This window comes from Lissotriton helveticus, chromosome 9 (genome assembly GCF_964261635.1).
Source record: "Lissotriton helveticus chromosome 9, aLisHel1.1, whole genome shotgun sequence".
Taxonomy (NCBI): Eukaryota; Metazoa; Chordata; class Amphibia; order Caudata; family Salamandridae; genus Lissotriton; species Lissotriton helveticus.
This window is the reverse complement of record NC_136070.1, coordinates 100457601-100477904: the sequence shown is the minus strand read 5'-3', so window position 1 is coordinate 100477904 and position 20304 is coordinate 100457601. Positions and strand designations below refer to the sequence as shown.

Here is a 20304-nt window from a genome sequence, read left to right as displayed (position 1 = left end):
TAGATAGCTGGGGCTGGTGCTAAACAGGCATCTGTATATAACATTGCAGATTTTGAATTTGATGCGCTGCTTTACGGGTAGCCAATGAAGTTGGCGAAGCAGGGGGCCGGACGGCGTTCTGGGAGGGGCATTGAGGGCCAGTCGAGCCGCCGTGTTCTGGACAACCTGAAGTTTATCTAGCTGTGCTTCATTTGCTGAGATGTATAGACCATTGCAGTAATCCATTCTGCTTATAATAAGGGTCTGGATGAGAGTCTTCCTATGGTTTGGGGGTAGAAACGGGAAGGCTCGTCTCAGGAGCCCCACCACATGGAGGCAAGCACCTGCTACTTGCGTGGTGTGCTCTTTAAGCAGAAGTGCCTGGTCTAGTTTGACACCCAGGTTTTTTGCTGTTTGTTTGGGATAAGGGATGGGACCTAGTTCCAGAGGCCACCAATCCGGGGACCAGAGAAGGGTTGCCCCTCCAAACAGCATGACCTCTGTTTTGGATACGTTACATTGTAAAAAATTTTTAGCCATCCAGTTTGCTACAGCCCTCATCCCGTCTGCAAATGATGACTGAATTGCCGGAGTGAGGGTCTGGAAGGGGAATAGCAGCTGGGTGTCGTCAGCGTATGATACAGGAGTAAATCCAAAGGATCTTATCAGATTAGCTAAGGGGGCCACATAAATGTTAAACAACGTTGGGCTGAGACACGAGCCCTGTGGCACACCCTTAGTAAGCTCTCTTGATGGTGATGAATGGGAGCCCAGTCTGACACCTTGAGTTCGGTCGGAAAGGAAGCTGTGCAGCCATGATAGAGCTGTTCCTCCTACCCCTACACTGCTCAGTCTTTCGAGAAGGAGAGCATGTGATACCGTGTCGAAGGCAGCGGACAGGTCTAACAGCACTAGAATCACCGATTCCCCCCTGTCCAGTGACATCCGGATGTTGTCGGTCACGGAGAGGAGGGCTGATTCAGTGCTGTGGTTGGGCCTGAAACCAGATTGTGAGGGGTCCAGGCCTTCCGCTGCCTCGATGTAGTTCGACAGGTAGGTATTCACATGCTTCTCGGTAAGTTTACCGAGATAGGGTAGGAGGGAGATAGGCCTGAGGTTCGATAGATCAGACCAGGGCAGCGTGGTGTTTTTCCGAACCGGATTTACAACTGCTTGTTTCCACTCAGATGGAACCCGTCCTTCACTAAGGGATTGATTTATGATGGTTTGTAGAAATGGGCCTAAAAAGGAGTTCAGGGGGGCCATCATTCTAGCAGGTATGAGGTCATTAGGGGAGCCAGATTTTATATGATTAGTTAGAAGGTGGAGATCAGTGTCAGATAGTGAGGGAAAGGAAAGTAGAGATATTGTATTTTGTTGTGCGGCCGTGTTAGCGGAGATGACATTTGGAGCAGGGCAGCAAGTGCTGATAGAAGTGTTGTTCAGGATTTTGTCGTAAATCAGGTTGATTTTATTCTCGAAAAACAGAGATATCTCTTCGCAAAGAGGCAGTGAGAAGTCATCCAAGCTAACACATGCTGTGGGTTTCACAAAGGATTCGAGTATCTTATACAATTCCTTTGATGAGTTGCCGGCCTCTGATATTTGCTGGGCCAGGCTAAGCTTGCGCGCTGTTTTAATGTTTTTATAGTATTTGGATTGTGCTTTTTGATAGGCACTCGTCATCTGGGAGGTGCGACCTCCTCCACTTCTTCTCCAGCCTTCTGCACCCTTGCTTCTCACTTCTTAAGGTGGCTGTGTACCATTTTTCCTTTTTGTGAGTGGGGAATTGTTTGTGAAGTTTTAACGGGGCTACTTTATCTATAGCCTTCAGAAGAGAATCCTTGAAACTGGATAGAGTATCTTCAACGTTATCAGATGCATGGGATATGGGATTTTCCCAGACCTTCTGTAGTCCCTCTACGGTAACTTTATGCCACTGACGTCGCCATATGGGGGGGAGAGTTTTTTGGAATGGCAGTTTGGTTACTATCGGGAGGTCAAATTCTAGTAAATAGTGATCTGTCCAGTCTAATTGAGAGGTGACTATACCGGGCAGGGTGGGGCAGTTAGAGAAAAGTAGGTCTAGTAAATGTCCCCCTTCATGGGTGGGATCGGAGTTGTGAAGTTGGAGCCCTAATGCAGACATGTCTGTGAGCAAGGCTTTAGTTTCACTTAGTTCTGGTTTGTCTACATGAGTGTTGAAGTCGCCTAGAAGGATAAAGTCTTCCTTAGCTCTAATGTAGGGTGCCAGTAATTCCATGAGAGAGAGGGAGAACCCAGCATTGGGTCCCGGAGGGCGGTATATAAGTGCCCCTTTCATGGTTAATTTAGAAGAGATATTGATCCTGAAGGACATAAATTCTAGACTGGGGCTGCATAGTTTCTCTATAATGGTGACCTTCAGGTGTTCCTTATGAATGATCGCTAATCCACCACCTATCTTAACTGGCCGGTCCATATTTAAGAGCTTATAACCTGAAGGGATAGCGATCGTAATGGCTGGGGTTGTGTGGGGTTTGAGCCACGTTTCCGTCAGGAAACATAGATCTGGCTGCGATGAGTGAAGAAGATCCCATATCTGAACTTGATTCTTGGGCAGGGACCGGACGTTTAGCAGTGCACATTGAAGTGTGTTTTTAAATTTACTGGCTGCAGCCATGCTAAGGCCTGGGTGGGCTCGGATATTGGCTTGGTAGTGGCATAATTTGCAAGAGAAAGGGCCTTCGGGATAAGTCCAATTCTCATTCTTGCGGCAAAGTGACTGGGCTGGTTGCAGGGCCAGGAGGTTTGCGGCGGAATACCTGATGGGACTCTGTGAAGCTGGGTATCTGGGCATATCCCCTGGCTCCTGGCCCCGTTCTGGCGCGGACGGGCGCAGACGGGCAGGTCTTTGGCTTGTCTTAGGCGCCGTCAAGGGCGCCCCGCTGCGCGCAGTCGCTGCGCGCCAGATCCGACGAGGGGCTAAATAGCCCTCAGAAGTGAGCAGCTAGAACGCTGCCTGCTCGACTTCCTGTGTGTGTCTGGCTCTTGCCTGCCCCGCCCTCCGCACTACGCTTTTCCAGGTAGTTGCCAAAATTAACAGCGATAGAAGATCTTCACTTGGGCTGAGTTCATCATCTAATCCATTCACACCAACATCGCCGGTACCAGCCCTGGCTCAATCCCTTGAGCAACACAGCTCCTGTTGTGCTCCCGCTGTTGCTTGTGACCACGCTGACAATACCACAATGATTCAGTCAGTCTATGTAGAGACAGACACCGAAAGTGAAGAGGTGGCTGACCAACACTTAGCCGAGGACAAAGCCCCCACTCCTGTGCCTGCACCACGTACTACTAGAGGTGCCAGAAAGACTCAGACAAAGCGAGGCGGGCTAAGATCAAGTCTGAGAAAGATTGCATCCCCTGCTAGTAAAACCTTGGTGGAGGAAGACGGATCATTAGACGACGCCTGTATGTCTATATCCAGTGGACAATTTAAGAACTTGTTGGACATGATTGACATTAAGATACAGGGAATTGTCAAGCCACTGATAGGCAGAATAGAGAAGCTCACTAAGGAGGTTAATCGTTTAGGGGTTATATTGAACCACACCTTAGCTGAAGTAGCCAAAGTGCCTGATGCAGTTTCCAGCAGGGCTGAGTTTAATAAGGCCTCCTCTATTCTGGCGGGTGGTGGGGCTCTCCCTCTAATTGATCATTTGGTGGCTCCCCAGGTATCTACATTGGATGGTGTGCAGGAGAAAGATGTTCCTTCTGTTGTATCTTCTGCTCCAGAACCTGTTGATGGCACGGTGGAGTTGATAGTTGAGGCTTCTCCTTTGGTTTTGGTTTTAGCTAACGTCCCTCTATTGGCCTCTGGGCAGGAAGAATCTACTTCATCCCTGTTGTCTAAAGCCTTATATTGGCTGACAAATAATATGAAAATAACTCCCTGGGGTAAGCACCAGCTGGCCGAAGAACTAGTAAAGGCCAGGAGGGTGAAGTGGATAGGAAATAGTGCTAAGAAGTTCCAAGGTGACTGTGTTGTTTTACATTTTTCTGACCCTGAAGTTCTGGCGAACATTCTGCCCAACCTTCTACCCCCACAGCGAAGATCTACTGAAATCGTTCCGCTCACTTTAGATTTCTTCTACTATCGGAGTGGGAGGGTTTCTAATAAGATTATGTTAAAGACAAAGTGGAATGTAGTTCCTATGAAAGGGAGGAGGGAAGTGCAGCCGACAGAGTGGGGTTTAAATTTAGAAAATAGGTTTTCAGCCCTTTCCAACCTAAATGACTGTGACTGACTTTCCAGGGGTAAAATTGTAGCACCCATAGCTAGTGTGGATCAAATCTTATTTAGTTTGCCTGCCCAGAATGATATTTGTCTTAATAACGGTTCGACGAATAACTTGGCTGTTTTAGTAGAAGCTGAGACCTGTACAACGAATCCTCCTTCTGGTGCATTAGAGGGACGTGTGTCTGGGGTTGCTAACCTAATCTCCTGGAACTTAGCTGGATTGACCTCTAAACTCGACTGTGGGGATTGGCTTGGTTTTATCACCCAATTTGATATTTGTAAATACCAGGAGAATTGGGCATGTGAACCTGTCTTTATATTAGGATATTTGAATTTCTCTGTGCCAGCCGTAAAGGGTCCGAAAGGTAGACCTATGGGGGGGCTTACCATCTGGATTCGACAGTCGCTAAACCTCTCAGTTAAAAGCATAGCTATTAACCATAACGATATACAGTTGATTAGAATAACTACTGACACTTTTGGGTCACTTGATATCTATAACATATATGTTAGGAGTGCTAAAGGTGGCCGATCTGAAGTACTATCAGCCTTGGATAGCATCCTCGATGAGCACTCCCATGAGAACAACATTGTCATAGCAGGTGACCTTAACCGGACGTTTGAGCCTTTGGTTGCAGGAGAGGCCTCTACTGGAGATGAAGAAGACTCTCTTTGGGGTATCCCTGAGTTACAATTGAAACTAGTGTCTTGCTGGACTGAGGATATAATAGCTATTAATGCAATGTGTCTCGAAAAAGGCCTGAGAGCCATGAACTGTAGAACAGCGAGGGATAAAGATGGCTCAGCAACTTTTGATAACGGGAGGCACAAAAGTAGAATCGATTATGTGATCTGTAGTTTGTCCTTGTGGCCAACCCTCTGTGACATGGAGGTGACCGGGAGACCAGAAAGTGACCACAACCCCTTATGTGTGACTCATAAATGGTGGTCTGCAGAGATAAATTCTACATGTATGAATGACTTCGTTCCACCGCTCATTATCCCTGAGAATAATATGCGCAGACTAAGATGGGATTCTGTAGTTAATAATCAACAGGCTATAGATACTATCAACAGCGAAACTGACCAAGCAATCTTAGCTATGGAACTGATTAGTGCCTCTTCTTCTGGCTTGGGGGACGTGGTTAAAATTCACGATACCCTCTTTGCCAAGATCAGGGTGCACTTTTTAAAACCTAATAAGCGAAAGGGGGCTTTGGTTCGCAAAGATGCAAGATGGTAGAACGCTGACTGTAGGCAGGCAAGACTCACCCTTGGACAAGCAATTAAGAAGAGAGACTGTGTATCTATTTGCCTTGCCAGAAAGGAATACAAAGTATGCATTGTAAAAGCCAAGAGGGAGTGGGATGAGCAACATTGGTGCAAATTGAAAAAGGCCTGCGATAGGAAGGATTCCAGAGTATTCTGGAACATTGTAAATTGGGGTTCTGAGAGAGCTGAAGAGTCCCCAAACAACAATGTCTCACAAGAGGCATGGGTAAAATTCTTTAGCTCACAATATACTCTTAACACCTTGGCCACAGATGATGATAGTTTCACCATGAAGTTTTCTGAAGACTGTCCTTTTACTCACAAAGAATTTATGTCCGCTATTTGTGCAGTAAAACGAGGCCGGGCTCCTGGTTTAGATTGAGTACCCGCTGACATATTTTTAAATGACAGGGAACGCTGGTGCAAATATATTTACTTGCTTATTAATTCTATTGCTCAGGGAGCTGATGTCCCCGATTCATGGAGAAGTGCAGTGATAATCCCCGTGTATAAAAAGGGGGATCGTGCTCAGCCCTGCAACTACAGGCCTATTAGCCTTATTGACACAGTGCAAAAAGTTGTGGGTCGTGTGGTGGTCAATAGGCTCCACGAATGGGCAGAAGATCATAACATCTTATCTCCCTTCCAAGCAGGTTTTAGAAGGGCAACCAGTACGATTGACCAAGTGTTCCGTTTCCAATTGCTGCAGTGGAAGACCGTGGTCCTAGGGGGGGGCAGCCTGTATGCGGCATTCGTCGATTTGCGGGCCGCCTTTCGACCTGGTTCCACGGGTCAAACTGTGGCATGTCTTGCATAGCCTGGGGGTACCAGATGAATTATTAACAATGATACTGCGCCTCCACGAGTCTAACTTTGCTAAAATCCAGTGGGGCGGCCACTGGATGGTCACAGCTGATTTCCGTGTTGAACGAGGCGTCAGACAAGGGTGCTCAATGGCTCCTACTTTGTTTACATTGTTTATAAATGGTGTAGTTTCTCGATTGGTACCTGCGACAGTTGATGCTCCTTCTCTCTCAGGCCTAAAAATCCCCATACTAATGTTTGCGGATGACACGCTAATTTTATCAAAAACCCCTAGTGGCCTACAGCGTGCTCTGTTGATTTTTGAGAATTTTTGTGGGGAACATGGACTTGAGGTGAATACCACTAAAACTAAACTTATGATTTTTAAGCCGCATCGCAGCTTCAAGTCCAAAATTATGATGAGCGGCCGGCCTTTAGAGTTAGTCAACTCATTTACATACTTGGGTATCCAAATCGCTGATAACAACAGGTGGAGCCAGCACTTAAATACTGCTATATTGCGGCATAGGCAAATAGCGGGCGCCATTAATTCAGAGCACAGGAGGTCTCTAACTAAACCTGTTAAACCCGCCCTATTGGTTTATGAAGCAAAGGCTATTGGGTCTGCACTATACGGCGCAGAAATGTGGGGCTTTTTTGAAAATCTTAAATCTTTGCAAGCCTCAGAAAACACATTTTTACGGGCACTCACTGGTACACCTAAAAGCACTCCGTTGTTACCTCTTCGATACGATCTCGGCAGAAAACAAATCAAGGATTTAGCCAGATTGCGCACGATTCTGTACTGGCGCTGACTCTGGACTACTCCCGAGCTCTCACATTATGCCGCGGGTTTTGTGGATGTCATCAAGGCTGATGGCTTCCACAAAATAAGCTGGCTTAATTCTCTGAAAGCTATGTTATGTGAGCTTGGGTTGAGTTCTCTATGGCTGGACTCTGTTGGTGCATCATTTCCCTCCAAGCTTGTCTTAAAAAACATTTTTGGGGAAAATGTTGCTAACAAAACTTTAAACACTTCTAGCTCTGGGTCCATGTCTATGTACTTCCTTGAGGCTAAAATGTATCCAGCCTTGGAATCATATTGGGATATTATCTCAAAGCCAGGTGACAGGAAGCTCTTATTTCAACTGAGAGCTGGTGCACTCCCTATAAGAACATTGACTGCTAAATGGGGTTTAGGTGGAAGTAACATCTGCCCAGCTTGTGGGTCACGGAAGGAGTCATTGGGCCATTTTCTGTTTTCTTGTAAGGTATACGACGTGCCAAGACGTGTCTGGTTAGCACCTATGTGCAGGAACCTTGGGACAACTTGTAGTTCTGTAGCTATGCGAATCATATGTACGAGCCCAGTCTCTTGGATTTTGATAGCTACAGCAAAATATCTCGGCTGGGCGTGGGCGATCAGACAGAGACTGCTAGTTAAATAACTATTCTCTGTCTGAAAAACTGGTCCCCATGAATTTGATATTACTTTTTAAGCCAGAGACTGCTAGTTAGTTAAACTATTCTCTGTTTGTAATATTTGACTTCTTGTATTTGTATTCCTGTTCTTAGATTATCGGCGTTCCATATCTTGAAAACACTTTTTATCAATTGTATTAATTCCTTTTTTAACCATTTATTAATTGTTGTAATGGAAAAATCTTTTTAATTGAATGTATTATATGTATATCTAACAGTGCTGCGTCAATCTGTTTGACAGACAAATTTAATTTACTTTTAAATATTTGTGTGTACCATGCTTTTATGAGTAATAACTCGAATAAAGCACTTTGAAATTGAATATCACAAGCTGAAGCAGGCCTGCACTACACTATCCACAAACTTCCCTGAAGCCCCCCCCGACATTACATGCACTGCAGAACATATTGGCTAGGGCCTCGCCAAGTAAACTAATTACAAGATTATACACAGCCATGCAGGACCAGGCCCCTATTGTACGACCTAAATCATTCCAGTTGTGGAATGTAGATTTAGACCCTCAGCTATCAGAAAAACAATGGGAGTTCTGTTGTAGACAACTGCTCGAGCTCTCACCTAATTACAAGTTAAGACTAGTGCATTTCAAATTTTTGCATAGATACTATAGAACACCAACTAATCTACATCGCATGAACCTCCGAGATGACGCTAGATGCTGGAGGTGCGGGTATGAACCTGCTAGTTTTATACACATGGCGTGGAACTGCCCTCAGTTGCAGACTTTCTGGAGTGCAATTTTTGAAGCCATAAATCAGATTCTGGACAGAACAGATGTCCCCACCCCACACCTAGGTCTGTTATGCCTTGTATGTGATACTGTACCCTCTGGGAGGAAGCTACATGCGATCCTGCTGTTATATGCTGAAAGACAGATTGCTTTATGCTGGGGGCGGAAAGTAGCTCCTAGATTCCAGGCGTGGCTGGCGGACGTGACTTATGGTCAGACACAGCTGGCCATGTTTTGGGAACTGATGCCAGCTTACTCTAGACCCAGGGACATTTGGGAGCCGTTTCTGTCTTGGGCACGGACGAGGGTGGACCCCCTTGATACAGCTGACTCTTTGGTGGTAAATGAATGATGCCTGCATGGTTTTTCTTCCTACTGTAACCTTACCTTGAGCTAGTAATCCTCAAAGGCACGTCATACTGGTAGACATATGTTGCCTCAACTACTTTTGTCATCTAGCCGGTTTATTGGGATGTATATTATGCCATGCCCCACTGTGAATGACCTGAACTGCATTTGCAATTCCTTTTCTTCTTCTTTTTCATTGTATTATATTGACATGTTGGATATGCATGTGGATCTGACCGGTCCTTGTTCTTGGTTTGTACGGATGTTTTGTTCCGCAATTGACTTGTAGAAACGTGAGAGTATATATTGCTGATATTTGTTTTGTACCAATGTATAAGCTGGATTGACCGAAAATCTCAATAAAGATAATTTTAAAAAAAATAAGAGGTAACTGTATGTCATTATTATAGATGTGAAACCTTATTCCCCAACTTTCAAGTAAATTATGTAAAGGTTCCATACAATGAACAGCACAAGGGATAAAGTGAAGCCTTGGGTAGCCCCATTTGTCGAAGTCAGACGGAGCAAGTACTTAACAACCTAGTGATTCTGTTTGTCAAACAGACTCACCAGGTTGTTAAGGCTGATGTACTAGAACCACAGCAAGCAAAGAAGGGTGGGGAGGCCACAGCAATACACAGTAGGCATCAAATATACCATGTTCCATACGATCAAATGCAGCCAAAATAGTCAGGAGCACTACGTTTGGCCAACCAACCTCTCATCTGCAAACTGGGGCACTGTGTCCTAAATACTAACCATAGACATTTTCAAACAGTGATATGGTTGAACACCTAATTGCCTAAATGTTAGTTTGCTTCCAAAGGCAACAGCAAAAGATAAAATATGGGTAAAGAGCACCAAATGAAGGTACAATGTACTGAAAGTCGAAGAAAAGTATGTTTAATAAATGTTCATGTAAATTAGTAGGGTACTTACCACCACGAAAGAACCAATAGTACATAGAAAGTCTTGTAATAAAGGGGTAGGGAACCGAGGATGGAATCACTATGGAAAAACAGGATAAAGAACCTATCGGCATCAGATGGGTGACTGCAGGTAGAGTAACTGCCAAGGGCAGCTATCAAGCTCCCAAGGGCCACAGAGTAGCTCTGAACACCCCGAAGAAAATGGAGGGCTCCCAACAGGGTTATAGATTCTCAGGAAGAAATTTAGGGGACAATTTTGAAGAAAAATACACATTTTGAAGGAATGATTTCCTAGATGAGATCAAATGGAATGATTTCCTAGACAAGATAAAACTATTAGGGAAATAAGAGAAAAGAGACATGCATGCAGAAACCTCCCACCAAAACTTAAAATGGGCCGAAACCAAAAGAAAATTGTTCAGCAAAAACAAACTGGCTTCTGCACACCCAGATAAACAGCTAGTAAGTGCCCCTATAACATTGTTCAACACAAGCTTGAACACTGGATTATTGAAGACGAAACGGTGGAACATGTCTACAGAACTTCGCCAGAGGAATGCCTAAGATTTCCTTACAGGAAGGCGTGCTCTGAATCTCTACCAAAGATGGCACATTTGGGGGAAGGCTTCCAGAAATAGTAAGTTTGGGGATCTCTGATAGAAATGGCATTTTCTGCAAAAAAATATATTTATCGCTCCATCCAGATATGTCTCTCTTGCAGAGAAGCTGGACTTAGGAGACAGCATGTCATGGAGATTTTTACAAAGACAGTAGATCTAGGGAGATGCAGTCGGTCGGAGCAAGAATGTCAGAGGGAAAAACCACAGCCTTCAACAGGATTCAAGATCCCATGGGATGGCAGTCGCACTCCTATCCCTACAAAGGAGGCAGTGCCTGCGCAGGCACCGCCGTAGGGACTAGGATGTTCCTTTCCGACTGTCCCAACGCCATGAAAAGGTAGACAGAAAAGGACTTTGGGGACCCCACGCAGGGTGCACGTCCCCCATAGGCCACTACTAAGTGGCCTGGGGGGCACGAGTAGGTTATAACGACCATGTACCCTTTGGTTTTTTTCTGTGAATTTCTAAGGATTTTTCAAATTCTATTTCCTAACTATAACGTTCCTGTGACCTATGTTTTTTCAGTGAATTTCCACGGTTTTTCAATTCTATTTCCTAACTATAACATACCTGTACTTTTTTTTTTCCTAGGCCTGGGCGTAAAATCTGTGAAGTGATCAGTCACTTTCCAATCAATAGTAGAATTTAAACTGCCTGGGATTCTTCCTACTTGGTAAGGAGGAGGTCTTCCAACATATTTTCCATCATACTTTCCTTTGTTTTCTGGGACCTGAAGACTGGATCCAGTCTTAGACCAGGATGTGTTGTCCCAGATATTACTGGAGCTATTGTGCATTGTACTCGAGTGTGGATGGTTCAGTATTAGATGTTAGCTGGTATCACAGGTTCCAGTGTGGGCACATTAAGTTACTGACTGAACATCAAATATAGAAACAAAGGGAATAAGAAATTAAGCGACTTTACCCTAGGCATTTCTTCTGCAAAATCAGCAGATTTTCCGTTTTTAAATATTTTATATGAAGCATGATAAATGGTGCTGTTCAAACCATACTTTCCAGCAAAGATAGAATTATGTTTCCTCTGCATTGCAAATTATTTTTGCCAAAAGTACACTTTGATCTCTTTTATAAACAAAAAAGTTTTGAATATTGGCCATTTCAAAAAGTCATATTTTAGTAAGCATAGTAGCACTCATAAACTTCGGTTACTTACTAACACCTTTGCAGAGTGGTGGTAAAAGGCGGTGAGGCCTCTGACCAGCTCACAGCAATCCCGCTGTGTGGGACTTACTGGAGGTAACAGTAGGGGTCTTCGCACTCAAGGACCGTCAGCACCCAAGCGGGCTACATCCCCCAACCAGTAGCGCACCACGAGGCGCGTTTGCAGAGTGATGGGGAAAAGGGGTGTGGCCTCCGAAGACCAATCAGCAATTCTGCTGACTGAGACTTACTGGAGGTAACAGGAGGGGTTGTTGGCCCCCAAAGACCCTCAGCAGCCAAGGGTACTTCTTCTCCCAACTAGTAGTGAGCAAACAAGACGCGTTTGCAGAGTGGTGGTCAAAGGAAGAAGGGTTCCAGCGACTTGCCAGGCCGGCTTTAATTTGTTGTTGCTTTTTTATATTATTGGGGCAGGGTGGATGCGTGCCCCCCAAGCTGCTCCCCTCCCAGGCCGATTTCAGCCCCGGGGACACCATCCCCAGGGGCTCAGCCTCAGTTCTGAGTGCCCTGGTCCTACCCAGAGCACCCAGTGACTTTCGTTGGGGACCACGGGGGGAGCCTGAATGCCCCCAGTCTCCTGCTCTCCTGCGGGAGCCTGCATGTCTTTCATACAGAGGGAGCTGCTGGAAAGACAGCTCCCTGTGTGTGAAAGCAACTCTGCTCAGCTTCCAGCAAGCAACAGTATTTATAATGCTCTCGCTTGCTGGAAGCGGAGTGTTTGCTGTGGCTTGGCAGGAGCGGTAAAACCTCCCGCCAAGCCACAGCAAACAGCTATGTCCCTGGGGGTAGGCACCCCGGTTCATGGTAGGAGTTGGCCCTGGGGGGCAGCAGTCCCCAGGGCCTTCTATGGCTCCAAGCAGGGCACTAGACTGTTCCAATATACTTGGTGGCCTGCCATGGGGAGGTGCCAATCCCCAGGGCTGAGAACGGCCCGGGAGGGGGGGCCACTTGACAGCCCCCTCCTCCCATTTTTTAGAAATGAACTTGGCCCCGTGGAGGAGGTGGGCCACGGGCCTGGGAGAAGCCTCCCCCCCCCACTACATATGTATTATGGCCCTGGGGAGGTGGCGGTACCTGGGGCCAGGGAGGTCCAAGAGACTTCCCCATAACAATGCATTAGTCCTGTGGAGGAGGTGGGCCTCGGGACAGGGCCCCCCACTACATATGTATTATGGCCATGGGGAGGTGGTGGTTCCCAGGGCAGGTGAGGGTCCAAGAGCCCCCACCCCGATTTGTTTTTGGAATGTGGCCCTGGGGAGGTGGTGGTCCCTGGTGCCCGAGAGGCCTCGCCAATTAAAAATAAATAAGCCATGGGGAGGTGAGGGTCCCCGGGGAATTATTAAGCCCCAGGAGGGTGGGCCCGTGCGGTCCCCTTCCTTTATTTTGAAAATGCCATCTGGACCTGGCACACCCGGGGGGCGATTACTAATGAAGTGTGGGAGTCCGCGCTTTGCTTTCTTTACATTTTCGGCTGAAGCCACAGTCCAACGTGGCTCCTGCCGATAATTAAACAAAAGAAATGCTTTTATGTCCCTGGGAAGTACCTGTGGGAACCATCAGAGAGGTCTAGGGGATAAGGATTTTTCTACCCTGGCACCTTTTCTTTTTCTTAAACAAAATTCTGGGACTCAGGACCAACATCTACCTTCAGGCTATATTTGGTGTAATCCCGTTCAGCAGTTTGGGCTGTAGCCCTGTCTAAATTTCCTATGGGAATTAACATAGGGAGAACACATTTTGGGACCCCCCCTTTTCCTCAGCTCCCACCATATGGATCACCCCAAAACTTTCAAGACAGCAGCTGAAGTGAGTGGCACAATAGTTTTGAAAAGTTCATTATTCATCAAACAACACAAAAGTTATTGGCAAATGAAAAAAACTTTTTCCTATGGAAAATAGGTCCTAACTATAACTACCTACTGCCGACCGCCAGTATGTGATGATATATATATATATATATATATATATATATATATATATATATATATATCACACACACACACATATATATTTCTTCATCAATGTGATCCACAGACTCTATGTGCTCAGCTACTGGTGCTCTGCGTAGGGGGCGGATCATGGCCCGAATTCAACAATTTTTACACCAAGGACGCGGCACTCCAGACTTGGGTGTTTTAGCTCAATTTATTCAAACTTCAGAGCTCGAACCAACGCGTTTCAGCCTATCCTCGGCTTTGATCACCGTGATCAAAGAAGAGGTTAGGCTGAATTGCAGACATACTTTCGTTTTTATATGTATATCCAAAGGAATCCCGCTCCGTGAAGTACAGGGAGAGGCCACACAGGGGGTAGCTTTGGAAGATCTTTATTCAAATGCAGCTTACGCATAATGCATTTCGGCTCATTGGCCTTCTTCAGATGCTGCTGCCTTAGCAAAGGCTGACTCCACCCTCACCTTTGAGTGTTCAGAAGCACTGCCATTGGCGGAAGTCCGCTGACCACAGGTCACATGAATGTAACTCGACTGCAGCTCTCTCACAACTACAGCTCCCAGAGTGCTGTACGGCTGGGTAAGTGTTAGTAGGCAGTTGTTGAATAAATCAATCCTCGTAGTTAAAGGCTTTGAGTTCTGGAAAGGTGCGAAGTGTCCAATTATGAGTTTTTGCACCAAATGAAAGTTCATCTTCCTCCGGTCCCCTTTGACGTTACAACCTCGCGGTGTGTGTGCGCCTGCTGAACCACGAGACAGCAATACAGTGACCCCATCTCCTTGTCAGTGACAAGCTGCACCACGCAGTAGTTCAGAGTGCGGGCGTGCACCTCGGGGTGTGCTGGAAACAATTCAATCCCTTGAAAAAGTCTTGTAGCTGCATGCAGCCGATGTCAGTAAGATTCCAGCCTCTTTTCGTAACGGGACCTCTCACGTGCCTCTGACTAGCGTGAAAATATCCAAAGGAATCCCGCTCCGTGAAGAACAGGGAGAGGCCACACAGGGGGTAGCTTTGGAAGATCTTTATTCAAATGCAGCTTACGCATAATGCATTTCGGCTCATTGGCCTTCTTCAGATGCTGCTGCCTTAGCAAAGAGTGACTCAACCCTCACCTTTGAGTGTCCAGAAGCACTGCCATTGGCGGAAGTCCGCTGACCACAGGTCACATGAATGTAACTCGACTGCAGCTCTCTCACAACTACAGCTCCCAGAGTGCTGTACGGCTGGGTAAGTGTTAGTAGGCAGTTGTTGAATAAATCAATCATAATAGTTAAAGGTTTTGAGTTCTGGAAAGGTGCGAAGTGTCAAATTATGAGTTTTTGCACCAAATGAAAGTTCATCTTCCTCCGGTCCCCTTTGACGTTACAACCTCGCGGTGTGTGTGCGCCTGCTGAACCACGAGACATATATTAAAATATATATATATATATATATATATATATATATATATTGATGCTCATGCACTAGACTTTTAGGATCCTCTCTTGTTGACTACATGTTGCCTTTACCACGCACACATAAGTAAATACAAATGTAATATTATACACCACAATTTAATTTGTATTATACACCTCATGTATAATACGTGATGTACGAATGTATTTTCATGTAAAGCACTTTAACACCCAGTGGGATAAATTACAAACCCGACAATCCAAAAAACGAATGAACTGAACCCTAGCCTATTGCTTAGATGCTTTAAACTGCCTATTGGTCTTAAGTTCCTATACTCAGTTCCAGTCTCTGACTCTTTTCTAAGGCTTTAGTAGCACTTACCATCTTGAATGATTGAAAAATGCCATTATTTGATATTACATTGAAGACAAATTTACTGTTTTTTATTGGGATATTCCCCACTTCCTTTGTAACATACATAAACCACTCTGGGGCCACTGCAAGATAAATGGTGGCACTTTACAAAAACCCTACCTAAAAACAGATAATAATTTAAAAAATACTTAATCATCCCAAAACCTACTTCTTGGACCATGAGTCATTTGCATGGGTGGCAGCAATGTGTTACCACACGGCATGAGAAACCATGCAAGGGCAGATCAAAGCTGTGCTTGCTGTACTAGTTGATCACATTGCACAGGGGCTGGTGTCACATGAATCCTGCTTCATTAATATTTATGAGGTAGAATTTAAACCTATGGTTAAGAGTTGGAGACACAATCTCTCATCTGTTAATCATGTAACAACCCAATATTACACAACCTAGGAATATAGGTTGGGGATCTGTCATAAGGCTTCAAGGAGCTCCGAGACAAACAAGTCATAGAATTCAAAAGAGGTATTCGATAACAATACTGACGTTTTAATATTGATCTGCTCTTAAATTATCTCCAAAATATTGGCTGTCAACATATCATCATTAAAAGAAGACATGGAGTTAAGACTGGGAAATCTACACTTCCTTAACCTTGACCACCGATTAGTAGTCGATATTGTGGAGTTCAAATATGTGCAGTTTGAGAATATTGACCCCAATATTGTTTCAGACATACCTCAAGTCTCAAACTCTCTGTCTTCAGAGATAACAGCCTGGGGGATCACAGAGAAGGCAGGTATAAAGGGACCAATGTAGGTAAAGTCAGGTGACACAGAAGTAACTAGAAGCTTGAAGTACCAGGGAGCATCACAAAATAATAGCTGGTTCAGTGTGATCATATGTCTAGTTTGGGAGCTCCTGTGATGTGATGTTTTTCAGAACCACAGAAGAAACTTCTACCGACCAAGGAGACAATAAGACAAATGCCCCTAAAAAGGGTAGATCTAAGGGCCTCAAAGATTAACGCGTAAGTACCACAAAATAGCAAAAATATGGGTCTCAAGAGCTGGCAAGTGCATGTTTCAAAGACAAATGGTCAGAGGTAAAGGGGTGTAATAGATTCCATGTTTGAGTGACCCTGAGATCATATATACTAGAATTAAGAGACAATATGCTTATCTAGGTGCACATAAACAATAGCACTGCAATCAAATGCAACACATCTAAGTCCCCGGGGGAACTGTTCTAGTGGCTGGAGACAAAAGGGGTGGGAGACTGGAGCAATACAGTCGGGAACGACAGAGCAAGGTATGAAATCTAAATGCCAGGGGTCTACAGGCAAAAGAACCGTGGGGAAAGGGAGGGCATGCCTCTCGATAACAGGCCTAAAGACCAAGCACTGTTTCAGAGATGCATAGGCCCCCCAAGGTAAACATGCCGATGAGCTCATAAGAGGTTAGATTCAGAGGCAACGATGATGACAGCAATACAGGCCATACGGTGTCAGGTCCAATGCCGGAGTATTGGAATACCTGCCAAGTTTCCCATGTCCATGCGTCACTAGTTAGCCCAGTCTCAATTTTTTCTGAGAATTGTAGGACGTGTAATCCTGTTTTTATAATTCGTTAAACAAGTCCCATAACGCTTAGAAAAAAACCGGCGTGAACTAATTAGTCACATGGGAAAAATAGAAGCAAAGAGCTGGGGGAGAGCAGACGCATGCAGGCCTGTTGGCTCTCTAGGCAGGGTTGTTACTATATCCATGTTGTCACAGTCATGGGTTTATCTCTTACAAATCATTACTATCCGGTCAGGTGTACGGCACCAATGATTCAAGGGGTGCAGGCCGCTGCTTCAACACACAGAGTACGTCAAGCAGTCAACCGGAACTCCAAACCTGGGAAAATGATGAACTGAAGCCATAAAGTTGAGTGGGGAATCTATTCAGAGAAGGCGAGTGCTGAAGAGTCTATATGTAACCAGACGCGCCCACGAATTAAAAGTACAGACGTTGGGCAATAGAAATACCAGCAACCCCCTGTTCCCCCCCTAACTACCGAAAGGAGCAGCGATAGCATATTGTGCGCTACACAAGTGCTAATGAATAGTAACAACAATACCCTGGGAGCTCACCACCCTTTCCCACCTCTCACCGCTGGAGCTTGGTTGAACTTTGCCTGCCTGAAGGTCTCTGGGCTCGGGCCTCCGCCCGAGGCACCCAGCACCCGGCACAACGCGTTGATAGCTTCCTTTAATTGACTGCTCGACCCCCGCTTCATACTGCGTGCCTGTCAGAAGTCCCGCCACACGGGTTTGATTCTGGGTCGCAGCAAGTCTGTTGGTTAGCAACGGAGACGTCACCAAAGTGACAGCTCAGAAACTACGGAAAGCAAGACGGGCCAAACTGCTTTGGACCGAAAGTGTGCAGTTCGTGTTGATGCGATGTATTCCTTATCGGTTTCAATCAGATATTCAAAAGCAATATTTGTCGAAAGCCGCATTGAGCGTTAGTTGTACCGAACGTATTCCCAAACTACATGCGAGAACCTGCCTGCTGCTTACTAACGGACTTGGCAGTAATATTGCCATCAACAAGTCCTTGTTTCATAGACGAAAAACCCAAACCGAAATCGCAGTGATTTCAAAATCGTAATTTTGGCATTTACACCTATATTATCTATATATTAAATATTACGCTATCAGCAGTCGAGCTTTTTGAAAAGTTTTCACACATGCTCCAAGGCAAAATTGTGTTTCCGTCCTGTTTTACTGGATCTGTACTCATCCAAGATGGCCGCCACTGTGTCATAAAGAACGAGCACATCAACCATGCTGTTCGTCTTTTGCTAGTGCTTTGCTAAAATGTAAAGAGACGACGAGCCATGTTGAGATGGCGCTGGGCTGGCGCAGAATTGAGAGAGAGCGTATTTTCAAAATGTAATTTAGCATAAAAGTCTACAAGATAGACACGATTTGTCAGGACACAGCTTCATTATGATGAATGTTTTTTTTTATTTCAAAAGATTTTATTAGAAAGAGATTTTTACAATCACAGTACAGAGTCAGACATGTAATGATGCTGCTTATCAATGAATCGATGACCCAGTTGTAAGGTAATACGTTTCTTTATTTCTTACAATTTGCTTAACTGAAGAGCGCCAAGCCGGCGCTGTGTCTCTGTCGGAACTCGCGCCTCTCTATCTCGGTTGCGCGCGCATCCTCTAAGATGGCCGCCGCACGTCACGTCATGACGTGACGTGCATAAACTAGTAAGCGCCACTACATATCTCCCCTTTTTCCAAACAACAATAAAGTCACTTACAGTTCACTGTTTATATCGTAATCTCGAAACCTGGAGGGCCTTATCACAGACCTACCACTCCTGGTCACCCTGGCGGGGTTCTCCGGGGGGCCTTGGCTCTGCGCCTCCTCACTACTTTCCTCTCTCAGCCCAGCCGCAGCCTCTTCTGTGCTCCTCCTTTGTAAGTCCATATCCGTTTCTTGGTGATCATTCACTCTCCTCTGTCAGTTCATCTCTGGCATTTCCTCCTCCATGCTGCTCACCAGCGTCTTGTTCCATCTCAATGTTCGATTCATCCCTATCTTCCCAGTCGGTTCCAAATTGCTTCCATTGCAGGATCTTGTTGCACTTGGCCATGCGGTCTTGGGACCACACATTCCCATCACTCAGCAGGGCCGCTCGATCATATACTTCCTTGACTTGCATGGGCCTGCTGTATTTACTGTCTCCTTTCTTCTGTAACGTCGCCAACTTTACTCTGACCCACTCGCCCTTTTCCAACCTTGCTCCTTTCACATTCTTCCGTTTGTTGTAGTGGTTGGTATAAATGGACTGTGCCTTTTCCAGGTTGGCACGTACCACCGCGGGAGACCACTCACTGGTGATAACTTTCTCCTTCCAAACCCGGTTGTCATGGGTGAAGGGTTCACGCCCTCTCAAAATCTGGAATGGGCTGTATCCGGTTCCAGTTGGAGTTATCCTGTAGGCCCATACCATGTTCTCTATGGCTTTCTCCCAATCCTTGTTGCCTGAAATCGCAGCCTGTACGGCACCCATCACCACCCTGTTAAAACGTTCCACCAAGCCATTCCCAGCTGGACGGTAGATGGCTGTGTGTCTGCTCGTGATGCCGTTCCTCTGCATGAATTGGTTCCACCATTGTCACTGAGGATGGCCTTGGGGATACCCTCTCTCACGAACGTGTCCGACAAAAATCTTAGAATGTTCTCAGTGTCCATGGTCTCGTCCACCTTCACCTCCGGCCACTTGGAGTATCGATCCATGAGGACACATACATATTTCTGAGTGCCCTGGTCATCAAGAATGGGTCCTAATATGTCTATGGATAATTCCTCCCAAGGGTTCTGCGGAATTTCGAACTGTCCTAGTGCAGGACGCAGGGGTTTGAGCGTCTTGTCAGCTCCTTGGCACTGTGGACACTCTCTGACATGCCTCTCTGCTCTTATGTCCATGCCGGGCCACCAGTAGTTTTGTTTTGCCCTTAATTTCAACTTTCCGATGCCGAGGTGGCCCTCGTGTAACATGTCCAGTAACTTGGTGATGAGGTTCCTTGTTGGGATCACTTTGTCTCCTCTATATACAAACACTCCTCTGTCCCCTACCGATAATTCTTCTCTCACTTCATAGTATGGCTTGATATGTTCACTCACGTGTCTTTTATCTGGCCAGCCCTTGACAATGTACATTTTTACTTCTTCCATGACGCTGTCCTCCTCGTATTCTTCTGTCCACTCCTGGTAGCTGATGATCTTCTCCTGATCCTCTACTAGGGCTACCAATTCGCTTTGGTTTGTGGGGTCTTCTTCGCCTGGCTCCATGGCCGCTGCCCTGCTCAGGTAGTCTGCTACTCGGTTCCGATTTCCTGGAATGTACTCCACATCATACCTGAATTCAAGT

General features: G+C 45.7%; 1 protein-coding gene across 1 annotated transcript in view; it reads right to left on the bottom strand.

Annotated features, from left to right (window-relative positions):
* Positions 1–17747, bottom strand: part of TEDC1 (tubulin epsilon and delta complex 1) — a 496873-nt gene extending 479126 nt beyond the window's left edge. The window contains exon 1 of the mRNA XM_078659574.1: positions 17519–17747. Coding sequence (XP_078515700.1) covers positions 17519–17644 — 126 coding nt within the window. The 5' untranslated portion in view covers positions 17645–17747. The remainder of the gene's footprint in view (positions 1–17518) is intronic.
* Positions 17748–20304: the final 2557 nt, after the last annotated feature.